Source organism: Melospiza melodia, chromosome 21, assembly GCF_035770615.1.
Source record: "Melospiza melodia melodia isolate bMelMel2 chromosome 21, bMelMel2.pri, whole genome shotgun sequence".
Taxonomy (NCBI): Eukaryota; Metazoa; Chordata; class Aves; order Passeriformes; family Passerellidae; genus Melospiza; species Melospiza melodia.
In genome coordinates, this window is record NC_086214.1 from 14178190 (window position 1) to 14197233 (window position 19044).

Below are 19044 nucleotides of genomic sequence, written 5' to 3' on the forward strand. Positions count from 1 at the left end.
GGGCTCATCTATGGAGACTAAGCTTAGTTCACACAAAGAAAGAAATCATTGAATCAGGAGAAAAGATAAGCAGTGTGCTCTGAAACGTCTGTACATGCACACGCAGGAAGATAATTTGCAATAAGTTATTCAGACAGATCTGCTTGCAGCCCCAGCCAATGCTATGGAGAACTTCAGAGCCTCCCAATGCCAACTCCTTAGTGGGCCTCCTTTCAACTTGTGTTCTCTGAAAAATGAGTTCTTGAAACAAGAAGTTGTTAAGGGGTCACAGGTGCTGTGTGAAGGGGGCGAGTGCAGCCGTTCTTGTTCAGAGCAGCACTGTCTCGGGTGGAGCCCCTCTCACCCATCTGTGACGCTCAGGTCAACGCTTGCCAAGGTGTCATTGTCCCTCTCAGGGCAGTGTGCCATGCTTGGGGTGTGTGGGTGTTTTTAATGTCTCCTTGTGTCTTCCCGTAACTTGGGTGCTAACTTAAGCAGCAGTGAGCTACAGACGGGAGATGAGGGGAGGAGAGAGGGGAATGTCTGAGTGCATCACATTTCCAAGGTTTGTACAATTTTCATTGATTTTCCACTGGATAAAAGACAAGCCTGCAAAGAGTCAAGGTCAGGCACTCAGGGACAGAGAGCTGCTGTGTGAATGAGGTCATCGCTCGGGATGCAGCCTGCCTGGGGGACAGGAGCAGAGCACAGCGCATCCTCTGCACCAGCATGGAGCAGGAAATGTTGGCTGCCTCCACAGCCATCACCTGGCAGCTTGGGGTCACTCTGCTGCACACAGCCTGCTCATGTTTCCCATCACCAGCTCCAAAATTAACTGGTTTCACTGGCAGCTTTCTTGAGCAGGACATGACACGGCAGTCCCTTTGCTGATGCTGCCAGCCGCCGTGATGTCCTGCACTGCAGTTATGCTGCATCTCTTCCCCACTCTCTGCTTGCTCCCAGAGACAGGGGTTCCTGCTCAAACAGGTCTGAGGTTATAACACAGTGAGGCAAATATGGCAGGAATACCAGTTCAGGAGGAACTGGGGGTCCCTGCTGCCGCCTCAGATGCTTGACTGAGCTTCAGAGGCTGCTGGGCAGCAGCAGTGAGCTCCTTGCCTGTCATACCCAGCCTGGACACGTCGCACTGCCATGTGCCTCGATGAGCTCTGGCAGCCTCTGCTCAGGGCACCCCCGGGGCAGCAGACGTGGGGAGCCCCACCGAGTGCCCCAGCCCCGGGTTCTGCTGCAGCAACCTGGCTTGTCCCCTGCTCCGAGCTGGTGGCGATTGTGGGGATGCAGGATGGGGAATGTGGGGATGTGAGGATGTAGGGGTGAACTGTGCGGGATGCGGAGCCGTGGGATGAGGGATGCGGGATGCGGGCACTGCGGATGGGGCTGCGGGCGGCAGCTCTTCCGAGCGGGGCTGGGCTCGGCTCCGCCGCTGCTGCTGCTGCTCCGAGCCGGCACTGACCTCTAGTGGCACCGGCACCGGCACCGGCGGACAACGGCACCGGCTGCGGTAAGGATCAGCGGCACCGGCACCAGCGCCGGCACAGGCAGCACCCGTGCGTCTATGGGTGTGCATGTGCATGCATGTGGGTGGGTGTGTTTGTGTACCTGTGTGTAGGTGTGTGTGTGTAAGAGTGTATGTACATGTGTGTGTGTACATGCGTGTGTGTTTGTAGGTGTGTGTGTGTGTGTCTGCGTGTGTGCATGCGTGTGTGTTTGCAGGTGTGTGTGTGTCTGTGTGTGTGTTTGTGTGTGTACATGCGTGTGTGTTTGCAGGTGTGTGTGTGTCTGTGCGTGTGTTTGTGTGTGTACATGCGCGTGTGTTTGTAGGTGTGTGTGTGTCTGTGTGTGTTTGCAGGTGTGTGTGCGTCTGTGTGTGTGTTTGTGTGTGTACATGCGTGTGTGTTTGCAGGTGTGTGTGTGTGTCTCTGTGTGTGTGTGTGCCCGTGTCCTGGCCCCAGCTGTCCCAGGCCGCGTTCCCGCTGTGGCAGCGCTGGACGCCCCGCACTCGGGGCTGGGCAGGGCCGGGGCCGTGCTGCCCTGCAGGGGGAAGGGGCGCTGGGCACCACGGCCTCCTTTGGTCCTCACAGGTGCCAGGTCCCGCTGCGTGCCACAGCCAGCGGGCAGGGATGGGCCCCGGGGGCTGCTTGTGCCACCACCCGTCCTTGCCGGGCTGCAGAGGAGCTGAGGGACGCAGCCTCTGCCGACAGGTCTGGACGTGGCCAAGGGCCCGTGCTGGGTCAGCCCGGGTCCCTTCAGTGCTGGCTGATTCCTGGAACAAGCAGCTGATTCCCGACGGGAGCTGCATCCTGTGTGCGCTGCAGTGAGCCTGAACGCTGTGCCCTTCCAGGGTGACCACGGCAGTGCTGTGGGACCAGAGCTTTCCCCCGCCACCCCCGAGTCAATTATTAGGGGGATTTTTCCATTTAATTTATAAATGAGTTTAACTTTGCCTCAGATATTATTTTTCAATCCAATTGAAATGTAGTGTATGTGTGCCTTCTAATTGCTTTGAAGAACCTAATAAGAAGCTCCTTAAAGTCTAAAGGCTAAAAGCTGGAGGATTTTAATAAATTTAACATTAGCTTAACATTTCCACAGGGATTGGAAAATATCTACTTGTAAGGATATTTGCCTGAGCTGAGCAATGCAATTTGTTCCTCTGTTAATACATATATGATATGTGAACGGTCCAATTTTTAATTTTTCTCATTGTTTAAAAACTTTTTTTCAAATGAAGGTTGCTTTTATTTTTAAATCTCCCAGGTCTTTAAAAATTGTTATGGTGAAGCATCAGCTGTGGGGTACCAGCCATTTCCTGGCCCACACAGGAGGCCAAGGCTGGGCTGCCGTGGGCATCCCCAGCTGCCCACCTGGGCATGTTCTCTCTGGGCAGGTGGTTCTCTCCAGCCTGCAGCCCATGGCTCGTAGGAGATGGGAGCCCTGTGGAGGGCAGGCCACTGCCCAGATGTGGGAGAATCTGAGCTCCCTTTCTGTGGCCCAGGCAAGGCACAGCCTCCCCAGCTGGCATGGCTGGGCAACCTCTGCTCCCCAGCTGTAAGCAGGCATCAATGCCCTTCAGATGTGTTTGCACCCAGCACCAGCAGGACTTCAGAATTACCAATAACAGGAATTTGCTTCGCTATTGAACACCATTTGCTCTAAATGAGGCTGTTGGCTTGTGGGTTTGCTGAGCTGTGAAATTAAGTTCTCAAAGATCAGAAAAGTGAGGATTTAGGGCCAGAACACCACTTTTGGGAAACAGCTTTCCGTGTGGTTTCAAGCTGCTTGCAGTAACACCTGACTGCAGGTGTGGTTTCCTCCCTGAGCCCGCTGCAGTGCCCAGGGCTCTGGGGGGGGAGCTCCGGCTCGGGCAGGTTTTACTCTGAATTTATGGGCGAACAGTCCTGCCGGCGCTGCCGAGTGGGTGCTCTTAGAGCGAGCAAGGACCGTGACAGGAGCAGGGCGGGCCCAGCCCCGGCTGGGCAGGTGCGGCCCCGCCCGCCCCGCGCACCTGTGCGGGATCGGTGAGTGGGGGGCTCGGGGGGGACCGGGATGCCAGGGCCCGCCCTGGGCTTTCTGTCCCCGTGGCTGTTCCCGAGGCACTTTGGGATGCTCAGCCCGACTTGCTCTGAGTGTTCAAGAGGCTGGCAGACGCTCATTTCCCTGGAACCTGGATGGGGTCCAGCTGGCCGGTGCGAGACTCCGGGGTCCGCAGGGAGGCACCGGGGGCGTTGTGCCCCCCTCGGGGCCGCCCCGGTGGGGGCGTTGCATAACGCTTTACATAACGGGGCAGCGGTGCGGCCCCCCCGCACCTGCCCGGGCCAGGCCCCCCCGGTCCCGCGGGCGCCGGAGGGGGCGGGAGCGCAGGAACCGGCGCGGGAACCGGCGCAGCCCCGGGCCCGCCGCTGAGGAGCCGCCGCCGCTCCGAGCGGGGTCTGCGGGCTCGCCCCGCCCGGCGGGACCCCCGGCATGGCCTCGGGCAAGGCGGCGGGGGAGCGGCGCTGGGAGCTGGTGCGCTGGTGAGTGCGGCGGGCCCGGGGCTCCCTCGGCAACGGGGAGCAGAGCTGGGCACCGGAGGGGCTCAGCTTGCGAGGGCTCTGGGCTTTGCCTGGGGATGCTCCCAGCCCGGAGAGGGGGAGAACGCGGGCTAGGGGCACACGGACCTCGCCCTGGGTCTGGGACGTGCGGGGCGCTCCGAGGGGCGCGGGGGGGGGTTCCCGGCCGGAGCGGGGGGGGGTTCCCGGCCGGAGCGGGGGGGGGGTTCCCGGCCGGAGCGGGGGGGGGGGGGGTCCCGGCCGGAGCGGGGGGGGGGGGGGTCCCGGCCGGAGCGGGGGGGGGGGGGGTCCCGGCCGGAGCGGGGGGGGGATCCCGGCCGGAGCGGGGGGGGGATCCCGGCCGGAGCGGGGGGGGTCCCGGTGAGGCTCCTGCTCCATCCGGGGGACACACGGGGTGCAGGGAGGGGGATCGCTGGTAGAGGCAGGAGGGGCGGTTCCGAACACTCTGTGCGCTCGGGAAAGGGTCCTGCCCGCTGAGCAGGCAGCGTGCCGGGGTGCCGAGCGCTCCTCGCTCCGGGGAGTCCCCGGGACTCGCGTGGCTGCTCCGGGCTCTGGCGTGCGGGGACGGGGCTGGAACAGGGCACCGTCTGTGCCCGGAGCGGCCGGGACGGGCTGACATTGAGAACAAGCTTTGTCTGTGCTCTTTTATGTTGAATTGTGCAGTTCGTGACGTCCGAAGCTTGTGACTTTTGAGCAGGGCGCTGCGGCGATGCCAGGCTGTGGCTGGGGACGCTGATGGAAGCGCCGGGCCGGGCCCCGGGCGGGAGCAGAGCCGGGCCCGTGCTGGGTGCCAGCTGTGGGTGGGAGCCCCTCAAGCCAGGACAAGAGTGGGAACCACTGAGGCTTTTTCTTTTCCTCTCTCCCTCCCTTTCCCCTGCTCCTTGCAGCCGAGGATACTTTTTCCCCCTCACACACTTGAACAAACTGTGACAGCAGCTGCTGGCCTGGCTGTTCTGCATCCCCACTGCCTCACCCTCACTTCCCAAGGGACATCCTGGCTTCCCTGCCCCTGCTCTGTGCACGGTTATCACACCCCAGAGCTGCAGGGAGCGCTGGCATTGCACCGTGCTCGGTTGCTTTTAACTGGAAAACTGGCAGGTCACTCTGTGCTGGGGATGCTCAGGGAGCCTTTTGGGTGTCCTTCAGCTGCAGCTCCTGCACTGTCACTGCCCCAGCTCCATGGCACCCGCAGGGTGGGCTCAGGCAGGTCACAGAGCCCAGCAGCAGCACCTGGGGAGCTCCTGGCACACTGGAGCCTCCCCTCAGCCCCATCCAGTGTGGGCACATCCCTGGGGTTAATGCTGGGAATGAACCTCCTGGAGCATCCATGTGCAGAGGAAGGGACAGGAGCTCTCTGCAGCTCTCCTGAGGTTCATGGCTGCAGCAGCTGTGTCATCAGTACTACAGGGGCTTTAACTTATTAATTACTCACTGAGGAAATTTCATGATCAGAGGAGTGTGTATGAAGCGCAGCTGGCTGCTGGCATGGAAGCAGGCAGCAGGATTTTGTTCCAAAAGATGGAAACAACTGCAGTTATCAGAATTTTGCTCACTTAACAGGGAACCCATACTCTTCTAATCAAATTCATAGCTATCAATTCACTCAAATATTGCTGGATAAGCCTCAGCATCTGGCCTGGCATTCGAAGTGATGCTAGAAAGGCCTTGGAGCCAGGGCCAGCCTGGGGATGCGTGTGTGCTGGGGCAGGCTGTACCCCAACACGGTGGTGCTGAGCAGGGGTGCTGTGCCTCTGTCCCCTGGGGCTGTACAGGGGTGTGTCCTGTGCTGCTCTGGGAATGTTTGCGCTTTGCTTTCCTGCACAAGGCGGTCAGGGGGGCCTGTGGGGCTGGGCTGGGGGCCCTGGGTGGGCTGGGGGCTCTGTCCCCTGGGGCTGTACAGGGTTGCAGCTGGCAGCAGCCCCACAGGTACCCAAGGGGGTGCAGGGCCCCCTCCCTGGGGTCAGTCTCGGGGGATGCCCTGTCCCAGACACGGCCGTGGGCGTGTGGGCCGGGAGCAGTGAGGGTGAGGATGGCGCGGGGAGCAGGCAGAGCGGGGGCTGTAAAGGATTTTCTGCTGCCCCCGGGGCAGGCTGTGGTGCGGGCCCAGCCGCTCCTGCGCGCTGCGCTCCCTCCCGCAGTCGGGGCTGATGAATATTTCAGTCTCCCTGCGTTTATTTTTAGGTACGTGCGAGAGGGCCGCTTCCGCATCGAGGAGAGGACGCTGACGGCTTTCCAGTGGCTCCACTCGCCCCAGCAGCACCGCATCGTCAGCAGGGCAGACCTGGGCTCCCCCAGCAGGTGAGGGGCCGCGGGCTCAGGGTGGGCACTGTGGGTAGCGCGCTGGCACGCCCTGCTGCTTGCCCTGTCACAAGCCCTTGTGGGCCTGCTGAGCCTGTCTGGGAGCCCAGTGACACATGGGCATCCTGGGCTGTGCTTCAAAATCAAGTGCCAGGTGCAGTGGTTGCACCAGGAGCTGCAAACACCACATAAGAGCTGTTTGGTTTAAAGCAGTGGGAAGGACAAATGATCACCTGCCTGCCCAAACTCTTCTTGTAATCGTCCCCATGGTTTTGGTCGAGGATCTGCTTTATGTGGGCAGCACTTGAGGTTTACTTAAAAACAGATGGTAGCCAGGGGCTGTGTTTTCCCCAGCCATCAGTGATCACTGGAAAATATCTGTTCTGATCCCCTGATTTTGGTCAGTGCTTAAACTCTCCCCTTGGGAGCCACATCCCAGGCGCATGCTGCGGCTCTCCCTGCTGATGCATATGCATTGCTGTCAGTTCCCACCCCGTGTTTGATGATAAAACACCATTAACATAAAAGCCTCATGGGCCTCCAGACACACACAGAGCAGCATCTGCTCTCTGGCCTGCAAGGAGCTCTGGAACATGCTGAGTCCCTGAGTGGCTGTGGCACTAAAAGCTCTTCCCTCTCTGTTTCAGCAGCAGTTTTGCTCCAAGAGCCCTTAAAGCCCTGAAGTATTTATCTGCCTGGAACTGCATGAATGAGAACAGCAGTGGGAGGGTGGCTGCAGAGGATGGAGGTGCCCAAAATCCACTTGGATTTCCCAGGACAGGAAGGGCTGTGGGTACTTTTCATGCAGGGCAAGCCGGGTGGGGTGGAAGGAGGTGACATTCACACCTGGGACAGGTGAAATTCACACCTGGGAGAGACTTCCAGGGCACGATGAGGCGCCGGCTGTTGCCGGCAGGAGCCACGGCGGACACGCTGCCTGCTGCCACCTGCTTCCCGCGACGGGAGTTCCTCTGCCTGCCGCTGGAGAGCCTTTCCAGAAACTGGAATGACTGTGCTGTTTATTGATTTTAACTAATTTTTGCAAATTGCTTTCAGAGGTTGTGTTAGCCCCGCGCCTGATGTGCATGTTTCATTTGGCACGTGCAACTGAAATGCGTGTAACATCATTTATAATTGATGTTAAGTGCTGTTGGGGTTAATTTCACTAGATTCGTTTGATTTCCCGAGGGCGTTAATTTCCCTGGATTCCTTTGATTTCCCAGCGGAAAAGTTACCTGGAAGCTTCCCCTGGGAAGTTACCTGGAGCCGTCTGGAGACTCTGTAGGATACCAGCGACCTATTATGAGTGGTGTCTGTGCCTCTCTCATGGGAGTAAAACGTTTGTCTCCCAAGGCGGCCCAAGTGTAAGCTCTGGCTCGGCAGGAGCAGCCGCGGGCACCGGGACGGGCACAGGGACGGGCACGGGGATGCTGCGGGCCGGGCTGCCCGCTGCGGCGGCTGCTCGGTGGGGAGGGAGCGAGGGGACAGACGCGGCGGGGCTGCGTTGGTGCCTAGGGCAGGACAGGGCGGTGGCGCCGGGCAGGCTCTGCCGCCGCAGCCGGCGGGATCCCGGGGCCCCGCCCGGTTCTGCCCCGCCCCGCCCGGTTCTGCCCCGCCCCGCGCGGGGCCGGCTCCGCCACCGCGGCGGGATCCGCAGGCGGGAGCGGCGGGCACGGCACGGCACGGCACGGCGCGGGGCTGCGGCTCCATCCCCGGTACGTACGCGCTCAGCGGGGCAGCACCGCGCGGCGCTCCGCTGCTCCGTCCGCGTTCGGGGCTGGGGCCGGGGGCTATTCGGAGGCTCGGGGCTGGGCACGGACCGGGATAACGGGACCCGTGTGTTGGGAGGGCGGTGAAGCGGCTGCCAGCACGGCTCTTAGAATATTGACCATTCGAGAAGGCGACTTCCAGCAGCCCGTGCGGGGCCCTGCCTGCTGTCCCCGGGGGTCGGGGTGCTGGGGTCCGGCGGCATGCGGGGGGCCCTGTCCTGCCTCCCCCGGCACCTCCTGGCCGGGAGCCCCAGGTGTTCGCACAAGACGGGGATGTCTGAGCCTCCCTGCGTGCCCACGCCAGTCTGCTGGGGCGATTCCCCGCCACGGCCCCTGTGCGGGGCTGCAGCTCATCCCTGACAGGAAAGCCGTGCAATGTCTGCCCACCAGGCTGAGCTTTCCCTTCATCCTGCTCATTCCCACAGGCAGAGCACCGGTGTGCCTGGCGTGGAGCTGCACAGAGCCTGTGAGGGCTGTGAGATGTTGTTTGCATCCCTGGCGAACGCAGATGGATCCTGCCAGGTTGTGCCATCTTCTGCACGCTCTAGGCTCTGCTGTTTTGTTTAAGACTGCTTGTTGTTTTAGAAGCAGAAGGGACATAATACCTGTCCACAAGGCAGGATTTATTGAAGGTTGGAATCATGCCAAAGAGTTTAAATTCAGATCCACCCCGCGGTGTGATTGCAGGCAGCCGGCTCGCGCTTGCACACACCACGTTTCACAGACGCTGCATTCTCCCTCCGCTGCCGGTTCCTCCCACTGGAGAGGATAACCATAGCAGCAAACATGCCTTTTTCTTTGCTTGTTTGTTTTATCATCCTCCCTTCCCTCATCCCTAGGCACATCTGTGTGGTAGCGGGGTCCTGAGGGCTGCTCAGAGAGGCCCTCTGCTGCTGCTGCTTGTTGTGTACCTGCTCAGATGCTCTGGTGGCTGCTGCTGCTGTGGAAACAGGAACAGGACTTCAGCAGCAACAGGAGGAGAGACATTTTTTCCAGGAGCTAAAACCAGCTCATTCTCCACAGACAGTTTTGCAGTTTTGTGGGGGCAGATGAATCCTCGCTCGGAGTTAACATCTGCCTCCAAGCTGGATGCCAGAAGGACTGTTGCTTGACTGTGATTTGGTTTCAGCCTGGCTCTTGAAAAGCCCACTCAAAATGGTTGAAAAGTACAGGTGATGTTGGCAAGAGGTAGCAGGGTTTGCAAAAGCTCGAGTCCAAGCCCCACGTGGCTTGTTTGCAATGTTCAGTGTCCACACATGGGTTTGGCCTCAGACCTGAGCCTGGCTGCTGAGGCCTGACCTTGTGCCAGTGCAGCTCAGCCTCGGGCAGCCACGGATTCCCTGTCTGCTGCCGAGGCCAGGGTGCAGGGCAGGGTGAGCAGAGGAGCAGCCCTGGGCAGGGCAAGGTGCCAGGACACATGCTGGGTCAGCGAGCCCAGCGCCCTGCTGCTGAGGGCATTGCAGGACCACACAATCACAGAATGCTTTGGGCTAAAGGGACTGTAAAGGTCATCCAGTTCCAAACCCCCTCCAGGACAGGGACACTAGACCTTATCACCTTGTGTAATATCTTAAATGTTCTGAGTCTCAGTGAGGGTGTTGGGGTATTTTTGATTCCTTTATTTCCATTATTAGGAAATTGTCCCAGAGATTGATTGTATTGAAAATTAGAAACCTCCTAATTTCCAGCCAAAACATGTTCAGGTCTCTCTCATTCCCATGCTTTCATCCCGCCCCCACGTTTTCCCAGCCCTGGTTTTCAGTTTAAGCTGTTCTTTTTCTGTCTCTCCACAATTTCTTCACTGGCTGCAGCCACCCCCTGCTCCGTGTTTGCTGTGTGAATTGGGCCAAACCCTCTCCAGCTCCTGGCGCAGCTGCCAGTGCCAGCCTGGCTCTGGGGGCAGGTTTTTGTGGAGGTTTGCCCCAATGCACCCTCCTTCCTGCAGCCCCTGCGCTGCCTGGGCAGGCGAGCTCTGGGCTCCCGTTCCTGCAGGCAGTGGGGACTGACGTGCAGGGATGTGCAGGTAGCCATGGTGACAGCCCAGGACCCGCTCTGGCACGGCAGCTGCTCCTCTGCCTGCAGCAGGGCTGCCACAGCCACAGAGGAGCACGGCGGGCTGCCCTGTCCCTGGGGCATCCTGTGCAAGGCACCCGTTGGGCACTGTGTGGGTGCACAGAGCAGCCTCCCTGCTGGCTCCTGGGGAGGCACACGGCACGGGGATGAGGGGCTCTGCTTCCTTCTGCATCCTCCCACTGGCACGGGGATGTGAGCCTCTGCTTCCTTCTGCATCCTCCCTCTGGCTGCACTGGCACGGGGATGTGAGCCTCTGCTCCTTCCTTCTGCATCCTCCCTCTGGCTCTGCTGGCATGGGAAGGGGGTGGCTGGAAAAGGTGGAGAAAACAGGCACAGAAAATCTGTGTGCTTGAACAGGCTTTTCCTAGAGAGAGCCTTTTCATGCCTTTTCATGAGAGAGGAATTTCGTGCCCTTGCTATCAAGGCAGAACTCTAAAATGGGTGGCCTTGAGAAAACAAACAACGCTGTGCATTAAATTCAGTGGGCTGAGAAGAATTCCATGAGCCTGGGAGCCCGTGTGGTGAGTTTCTGCATACAGGGCTGTGGTGAGACACGATCTGTGTCCCTCTGCGGCAAAGAGCTGGTTCATGTGATGGTGGGAGCGGCCAGTGGGGCTTTGGGGGTCATGGGCACCTGGCCAGCACCTCTTGGTTTCCTGGGCTCCTTTCCTCTGTGCTGGGCGCTTCCTGGGCTGCTGGGAAAGCTGGTGCTGCCATAGCTGGTGTAAGTGTCCCTCTGTGCCAGCTGCCTGAGAAATGAGGCTCTGCAGGATGCACAGTGGCTTCCTCCAGGATCTGTGTTTCAGCCATTTCCACAGAAACGAGCAGGAGAGGTCGGATCACTTTGGACGTAGGGATGAGTCCATGAGCCATCAGTGGTTTCTCAAGAATGTGGAAGAGGAGCTGGAGCATGGTTTGAGGTTGAGCTGGGCTCAGGAAGGGCTCTGGCTTTCCCATCCCGTGCCTGAAGCTGCCCTCTGGGTGACACACGGCCTCCCTGTGGCCAAAGGAGCCGCCCGGTCCTCCTGGTCTGAAGCTGTTGGACAGTGAAGAGCCGCCCCTGAGAGAAAGCTGGGGTTTGTGGGAAGCCGCATTTAAGATATGGAGTTTCTCTTTTCACTTCAGCAGTACCATAAAGGGAAGAAAATAGTGCTTAAATATTCCTTGTACTGAGTCAGAGGTAATGTGGACACTGTTTTCCTTTGCTCTGTAGGTCAAGCTGATGATGCGCACGGCATGTTCTTCCTGTCAGGACAAAATCTAATATTTCTGGGTGCCCACAACCTTCTTTAGAATCATTAAAGGAAGCCGAATGCCCTCAGAGTGCCGCAGGCAATATTAAAGCACTAATGATGCAATCCCAGTAAGAAAGGGAAGAATTATGCTGCCCTTGCAGGGCACAATCCTGCTCTGAGATGTCACCAGCAGTGTGGCACTGTTCCCAGTGGGCAGGGGCTGCTCAGCAGGTTTGGTTGGAGCAATGGGATCCTGGTTCTGGAAGAGGCCCCTGGGAGATGTTAATTTAGACTGGTGCAGATGGTACTGAGGAGTCGTCCTCCCCCAGGGTTTTGTTTTCCCTAATTTTGGCTGCTCAGCTATGATTTGCCTGTGCCTGCTCTGAAAGTAGGAAGGTTTTCTCCTTGTTGTTTTTGAGCCTGTGTGAAATATCTCGGGGGGGGGGGAAGAGGGGAAGTGAGAAAATGTCATTGCAGAGCCTATTTCTGGAGGCACGCCCCTGCGGGTGAGATGGTGCTGGGCAGGCGGTGGAGAGGTACCCACAGCCAGGGAGGCTGGGGCAGCTGAGGCTGGCCCCTGGTGTGTTTTTAACCTTTGCCTAGTTCAAATGCAGTTTGTCACCTGGATCTGGGGGGGCTGATGTGGCCCTGGGGGGCTGCCAGTTGTGGGGATGGGGAGCAGGAAGAGCTCCACTCCTATCACTGCCAGCCATGGGTAACCCCAGGTGCTGGAGCGGGTGAGGTGGGCTTGTGCAGGGGCTGCCCCACTCCCTCCTGGAGCAGGAAATGGAGATGCTTCCCTATGGCCCTCCAGGGTCCTGCCCTCTTGTGCTCTGAAATCCTGGGGCAGGCAGGGGGGTCACCCTGTGCTTTAGCGTGAGGTGAGGAGGAGCTGCAGGAGTGACAATGGTGACAATGATCTACTGACTGCAGTGAGCCCCGGCAGAGGGGAGCCGGGTCCTGCCCTGCCGTGGGTGTCCCTGTCACCCTGCCCTGCTGTGCCTGTCCCTGCTGTCCTGCCCTGCCGTGGGTGTCCCTGTCACCTGTCCTGTGTCCGTGTCACCTCTGGTGGCCATGAGCTCCTGCAGGGCCGAAGCAGCAGAACAAGGTGCAGCAGATGGTGCTGCAAGGGGAAAAGGGGACAGGTCTAAAGCTGGCCGTGTCTCTGGGGCTCTCCCAGTTGTTCCTGGCCAAGTTATGGTGCCTCCCACAGCCACTGTCACCCGTGTCCCACACCTCTGCAGGCAGGGCCCTGCTGGAGCAGCTGCACTGGGGCTCGTTCCAGTGTGTGGCAGAGCCTGGCTGCACCCAAAGCTTTTGTTTTCAGACATTTTAATTGTGAGCAGCTCGGTAGAGCTGGGCAGAAATCAGCTGGGAGGAGTGTAAGGAAGACACGACCTGGGGGAAGATGAAGCGAGAGGATAACGTCACACTGCTGCTGGTGCAGAGCTTTGACACAGATCAGGCAGGCCAGGAACAAACGTGTTCCAAGCAAATGACTGCTCCAGATATTTTGTAGCACCTGAATTATGGCTTCAAAGCCTGCAGCATTTTTTTTAAATAATGTCCTTAAGAGCTCTAAAATTAAAAGACTTTCCATCGTTTCATCCCTTTAAGGCTGTGGGCAGAAAGTAGGAGTTGAAATAGCTGGATTTCAGTCCAAGTTTTTTCCCTGGAGTTGAGCGATTTCTCTCTCCAGCTTGCTATACCCCCTCTCCCCCACCCCTTTTTTCACACATCAGATAGAATTCAAGTGCCTCTCAATTTAAAGCTTTTGGGTGCTTGTATGAGAACGCTGGGCTAGAGCTGCCTCTGAGCCAGGAGCCAGCCCTGCATGGAGTGCCAGGGCAAGGGGATGCTGCGAGCCCACACCAGGCGTTGGCCTGGATCACTGGGGTAGGAGGTGAGTGTCTGGCTGGGCCTTGGCACTCAGAAGCTCTTTCTGGCCTTTGAGGTGCTGATCCCCTGGTGCAGCCCAGCTCTGAGCGGGTGCAGGTGGGCACTGGCTGGTTTGGGGAGGTGAAAGGTGTGAGGTGGGCACCACACTCAGCCTCTGGGCACCATGCCCACCCCTGCAGCCAGACTCACCTCCCCACGGCTCTGCTGTGTCCTGCAATGCCCAAAGCAGGGAGCAGCATGTGTTTTCTGGGGATTTGTGATGGATGGGAGCACGTACCCAGCTAGATGTCAGCATTTCCATTCCCGTGGGATTTCCGAAGCCTGGCTGTTAAAGGACAGGGGAGTCTGGGGGGTGGTCAGGCTGCAGGTGCCGCTTCAGCCTTACAGAGCTGCCAGGGCACCAGAGGGTGGAAAACCTGTGCAACAGGCAGCAGCATGGGAGCCAGTGGGAGATGCCTCGCTGGGCTCTGGGATGGTGGGGTGTGTTTGCCATGAGAGATGAGGTGATGGCGTTTTGATGCCTTAGGTGGGATGTCTGTCCCCCGAGGGGCACTGAAGGGGTGGGTGGAGGTTCCCCTAGCAGGGAGCCAGCCTGGCGCTGTGGCTGCAGCACTGCAATTTCGGGGACAGAGAGCAAGGGGCAGAGCACCGTGCTGCACCAGTGACCCTCTGGATCGGGCCTCAGCGGCCGGGGCAGCCACAGGGCACGGCGTGTATGGGTGACACGGTGGCCGTGGCTCAGCCCCGCGGCCCGTGTGGCGGGGATGGTGGTCCTGCCTTTAGGAGAAATACGATATTTGCAGCGTGAGGTTGCGAAAAGCCTGTGGCCACGAAAAGAAAAGGAAACGACTTTTTTTGTGGTGTTTCTGTGTGCGCGTGTGCATTCGCTGCTGCGCTGGGGGCGGCGGACGCGACGTGCTCCGGTCCCCCCGCCCGGCACAGCTCCGCTCCGGCCGTGCCCGCTGTGCCCGCCGTCCCGTGCCCGCTGTGCCCGCGGCGGCAGCGCCCCGGCAGCACCGAGCCCCCAGCATGTTCCAGAGGAAGCGCAGCGTGTCCTTCGGCGGCTACGGCTGGTGGGTGCCTTCCCCTCCCTCCCTCGCTCTGCTGGGGCCGTGGGCGCTTCCCTCCCTCTGGCGGAGCAGGAGCCGCCGGCGCGGTGCCCTCGGGCGCAGCCCTCCCTCGCAGTGCCAGCCCGCGCTGCGGGTCGGGAAGGACCTTCCTGCCCCGTGCCCCGCAAGCCTGGCACGGCTGCGGCCCTGAGCAGCCCCCGGTGATGGCAGGGAGGGCATTGCCCCGGGGCTCCGCTGGGCTCGGCACCTGCCGGAGCGGCTGCCCCGCGCCTCTCTCGCTGCCTTCCCTGCTGCGGCTCCCGCACTCAGACAGCGATGCTCGCAGCCGCCTTGGGCACCTTGGCGTGTGCAGCAAGCTCCCTCCTGGTCCAGGGCAGGTCCTGGCACCCCCAGGCGTCATCCCTTCCTTGTGTGGCCTCAGCAGGGCTGCTGCCGGCACCCCGAGCTCGGCGGGACTGTTCGCTCCTGTCTCTCCCCTCTGAGAGGCGTTCGTCTGTAGGGAAACAGCTTAAGGAGAGACACGGTTCTCCCTCTGCCCTCTCCGAGGTGTTTTGTGCCCGTTCCAAGTGCGCTGTGGCTGTGGTGGTGTCTGGGGCACAGGGATGCTCTGCACCCTCCCGGATCCGCAGGGGCTGGACAGTGGCGGCGCCGGGGCTTTGAGGGCAATGCGGTGCCTGGGACCGGCTGGGGAATGCTGAGTGACTGCGAGGGCACCGGGAGGGCAGCTGGAGCGCCGAGGCTTTGCAGGGTCCCCTGGGATGGAGCAGAGCCTCGCTGAAGCCAAGGGAGCTGCCTTGGCCGCATTGTGTGCTCTTTACTTACAAAGGCAAAGGGAGCACTTGGATAGACCTCTGTTCAAATAAGTTTTGTGATATGTGGGCTCATTTTGGGGTGGGCAAATGGCAGCTCTTGGGCAGCTCTGTCCCACGGTCCTGTTGAGAGCAGCGGCTCTGGGCCCTGCCTGCCCAGGGGCACCCCAGGAGCTCCTGCGGTGCGGCAGAGCCGTGACCGTCCCTGGCAGGGCATCCAGGGCCAGCTGCGCTCTGCTCTGCATTGTCTGCTTGTGCGCTCTGGCAGTTGTAGGGGAAAGAAAATCACGAGCTGGAGAGTCACTGAGGGAAACGGGCTGCGCCAGTTGGAGGGGGCTGCGCTGGCCCTTGGGGGGCTGCACTGGCCCTTGGGGGGGCTGCGCTGGCCCTTGGGGGGGCTGCGCTGGCCCTTGGGGGGCTGCGCTGGCCCCTTGGGGGGCTGCGCTGGCTCTGGGGGGCTGCGCTGGCTCTTGGGGGCTGCGCTGGCCCTTGGGGGCTGTGTTTGCAGTTGGGGCTGGGGGAACAGGACAGGGCCTTTCCTTTAGACACCCTGCCAGTATCTGCAGGGTGAGGGCGGCGGGGGAGCCCCATCCCCAGGAGCTGGGGGCTGCTGCCAAGGGATCTGTGCTTTCCTGCCCGGGTCCCGGGGAAGGCACTCCTGGCAACCCCAGCGCGCTGCCGCAGAGCCTTCCCGGGGCGAGCCCTGGAAAAGCAGGGACCTGCCGGAGCCCCGTACCTGCGCCCGCCTCTTCTCACGGCCCCGGCCGCCCCACCCTTCCTGCGGGGCTGCGTGTGAGGTGCCTGGGCACACCCAACGCCGCCTGCTGTGGCCGCGCTCGCTATTTCCAGCCTCTGCTGGGCTGGAAATTGCTGTTTTATAAATCTCCAGCAGCTGCATCTGCTGCCAGCGAGGTCCCGGAGCAGGGTGCTCGTCCCGGGGCCAGATGCGGTGTTCCCGGTCCGGCTGCAGGGATGCGCCAGCTGTGAAAGCCGCTGTGGGTGCTGCCCCGGAGCTGCTGCTGCCCAGCGCTGTGGGGTGTGGGCAGTTTCATTTTGCCGCCTTTGGGGCAGGGCAGGGCAGGGCACACAAACGGCTCTCGCAGTCACCCTGCCACTGCGGTTTCCCAAATATGGGACTTTATTTCCTGTGGCTTTTTTTTTTTTTTTTTTTTTTTTTTTTTTTTGGTTGTTGTTATTTCTTTTTCTCCCCTTCTCACTCTAAGAGGCCAAATAACAACTGTTTTTTCTTGCCGTGGCTCCGGATGGAGCAGCCCTCACTCAGGGACGGGTCCCATGGGAGCTGCCCCAGCCTTCCAGTGTCCCTGGGCTGCTTTGCCTCTGCCACTGAGTTTGGAAACAGCTCTGCTCCCCAGCACGCTCTGATATCAGTTCAGTGTGATTTAATGATCAACAAGGTCTGGGCAGGCTTGTAAGGTATTGAGTCACAATAGCAGGTGCCCTAGATCTATTTTAGGAGCAGCAGCATGCTGGCTCTCCAGAGCAGAGCATGGAAGCTGATGCTTGGGGAAATGCCTGGCACAGAGCTCCCGCAGCCGTGGGGTTTTGGGAGGGTGAGGCTGCTGCAAGTGAGGGACCCTGGGCCAGGTGATGGCACCTGTGCCCGAGTGCCTGCCAGGCTCAGGCTGTGCCACAGAGTGCCAGGGCCCGGCCCCTGTGCCCCCCGCGGGTGCAGCCCCTCCTGACAGCAGAGCCCGGCCTGGGGGAGACAAGGTAGAGCTGCAAGGGGGGGGAAGCTGCATGTCTGTGGCCATGCTGTGTTCTCTGTGATCACAGTGCAAAACAAGAGGGTGTTGGGGGTGTTATTTTGCTGTTTGGTCTTTTTTTGAGATGTGGAATTGATTCCATGTGGCAGATAACAGAGCATTTTCAGTGACTGCCAAAAGACATTGTTTTGCATTTTGAGACATTACTATGATTTGCATTAATTAATATTAATATGTCTGTAAGCACAATGATTCTGAGGAGATGAGCACTCATTACCAGAGGCAGGGAAATGAGTGAAGCAACTGGGGCTGCTGGTCCCACATGAGCCAGCGAGGGCTGGGAGCAATGGGGCTGCTCTGTGTTTTGTCTGCCTGGGCTGGGTTGCAGTATGTGGGGTCTGGGGGGATCTTCCCAGCCCCAGGGCTGCCACAGGTCCATCATCTGTGAATGCCTGGTTTGTAGCAGCTGTGCTTTGGAGAGAGTTGGGACACAGGCGATGCCCTGCTCTGCTGCCCAGCTCACCTCTGCCATTCCAGACTGGGAGGCAGCACTTCTGCACCGGGAAGGAACTAGGGGGGTTTTTTCTTGCTTGCTGCCAGGCTTCATTTTGGGTTAAGTCTTGGTTGACTTTGTTTTCCGATGAAATCTTTCTGTGGCGTTGGTCGTGTCAGCCGGAGCGCTGGCACCTCCAAAGGATGTGCTGAGGTCGTGTTTGGCAGCAGCCCCCGGTACCCAGCCGCCTGCAGCCACATCTGGAGCCCCGTGCCTGCAGTAACAGCCTGCTCTCTCTCTCTCTCCCCAGGATCGACAAGACGATGCTGGCCAGCCTGAAGATCAAGTGAGTCCCTGGCTGTTGCTCGCCGCGATTTCCCGCGGGCTGGGGCTGGGCTGGCTCGGGGTGCGGGGGATGCTCCCCTGGGAGCTGGGCTCCAGCTGGTGCAGTGGCGCCCAGCCATGCCCGCCCACTCCAGGACACGCGTTCGTGCCTGTCCCACAGGCTGTTCTCCTGGCAGCCTGGAGTGAATCAGGCACTGGGGGATTGCAGCAGACACGGTGACAGGAGCGCTGTGAGATCAGCGGGCTGAGGGGTGCACGGGGCAACCCACAGGGCAGCAGCTCTGCCTCGGGGGTGGGAATCAGCTGGTCAGGCTGACACTGAGCTTCTGGGTGGAAATCCAGTGAAGTGCGGAGGTTTTGTATTTTGTTTTTCAATCTGGAGAGGTGGTGTCAGTGGAACAGTGAGTGCCGGTGACCCAGCTCCTCTCCTGTGCTGCTGAGGGGCTCTGGGCACTGCTCTGGAGGGGGTGGAGATGCTGCTGGGGTCCAGGAGGGTCTGTGGACCGGCAGTGTTGCTTGGTAGGTCCATCGTGGATTTGCCACTTGCTGGACACTGGTGGGTGGTGTGGGCTGTGCAGCTCTGGCAAGGTGCTACTGGGCCAGGTGCTGTGCTGTGATGGAGTGAGCCGTGTGAGGTCACCATCCCTGCTGAGGAACGCCCTCAGCTGATGGGGAAGAGAAGGTAGAGAAGGTCTGGGAGTGGTGGCACCGATGCTCTCTGCTCCCCCAGCACTTGTGGCTGTCTGGGACCTGCCTCCTGTTCCCACCAGCTTTGTTCTCCTGGCTGCACATCCTGGGTACTGATCCCTTCTCTCCCAGTGTAATGCAGCCTCCCCTCTCCTGGATTCTGGATTCCTGGAACCCCAGGCTGGTGTTCTCCCTTGTGAGCACACGTGCAGCTCCAGTGCTGTCAGCTGCACCCTGTGCTGATGCAGAAATGCTCTGGCCAAGCTTCCCCTGGGCTCCAGACAGCGCACAGGGTGATGGCTCATGCAGTTTCCCTCTATAATCATTGTGCAAATTATTCATTAATGGAAAAGTATCCGGAAAGCCTGGGGGAGCTGCTGCCTGAGCGAGCCCAGTGCCCGTTGTAAACGGCACAGCAGAGTTGCTGGCGCTGCACTCATTGCTCAGGTTATGCTGAACTAATGAGAAGTTTAAATCAATGCTTTCCACTTTGGGGAGGGCAGGGAATTCTCTGCAGACTTTCCTTTTTCCGTGAAGCCGAGAAGGACTGAGCTGCTCTTTGCACTCTGCTGTGCACCGTGCCCTGATTTCTC

The 19044-nt window shown here is 59.8% G+C and overlaps 1 protein-coding gene across 6 annotated transcripts in view; it reads left to right on the forward strand.

The window, feature by feature from the left end:
• The first annotated feature begins 3948 nt into the window (after positions 1-3948).
• RAP1GAP2 (RAP1 GTPase activating protein 2) overlaps positions 3949-19044 on the forward strand; it is a 52441-nt gene continuing 37345 nt past the window's right edge. For 4 of the 6 annotated variants that reach the window (XM_063174118.1, XM_063174119.1, XM_063174120.1 and 1 more), the window contains exons 1-3: positions 3949-4013; positions 6231-6347; positions 17730-17765. In XM_063174118.1, the coding sequence (XP_063030188.1) occupies positions 3964-4013; positions 6231-6347; positions 17730-17765 (203 nt within the window). In that variant the 5' untranslated portion in view covers positions 3949-3963. Of the gene's footprint in view, positions 4014-6230; positions 6348-8005; positions 8063-13235; positions 13328-17729; positions 17766-19044 lie in introns of those variants that run through there. The other 2 variants (XM_063174123.1, XM_063174124.1) reach the window with 2 other exon arrangements.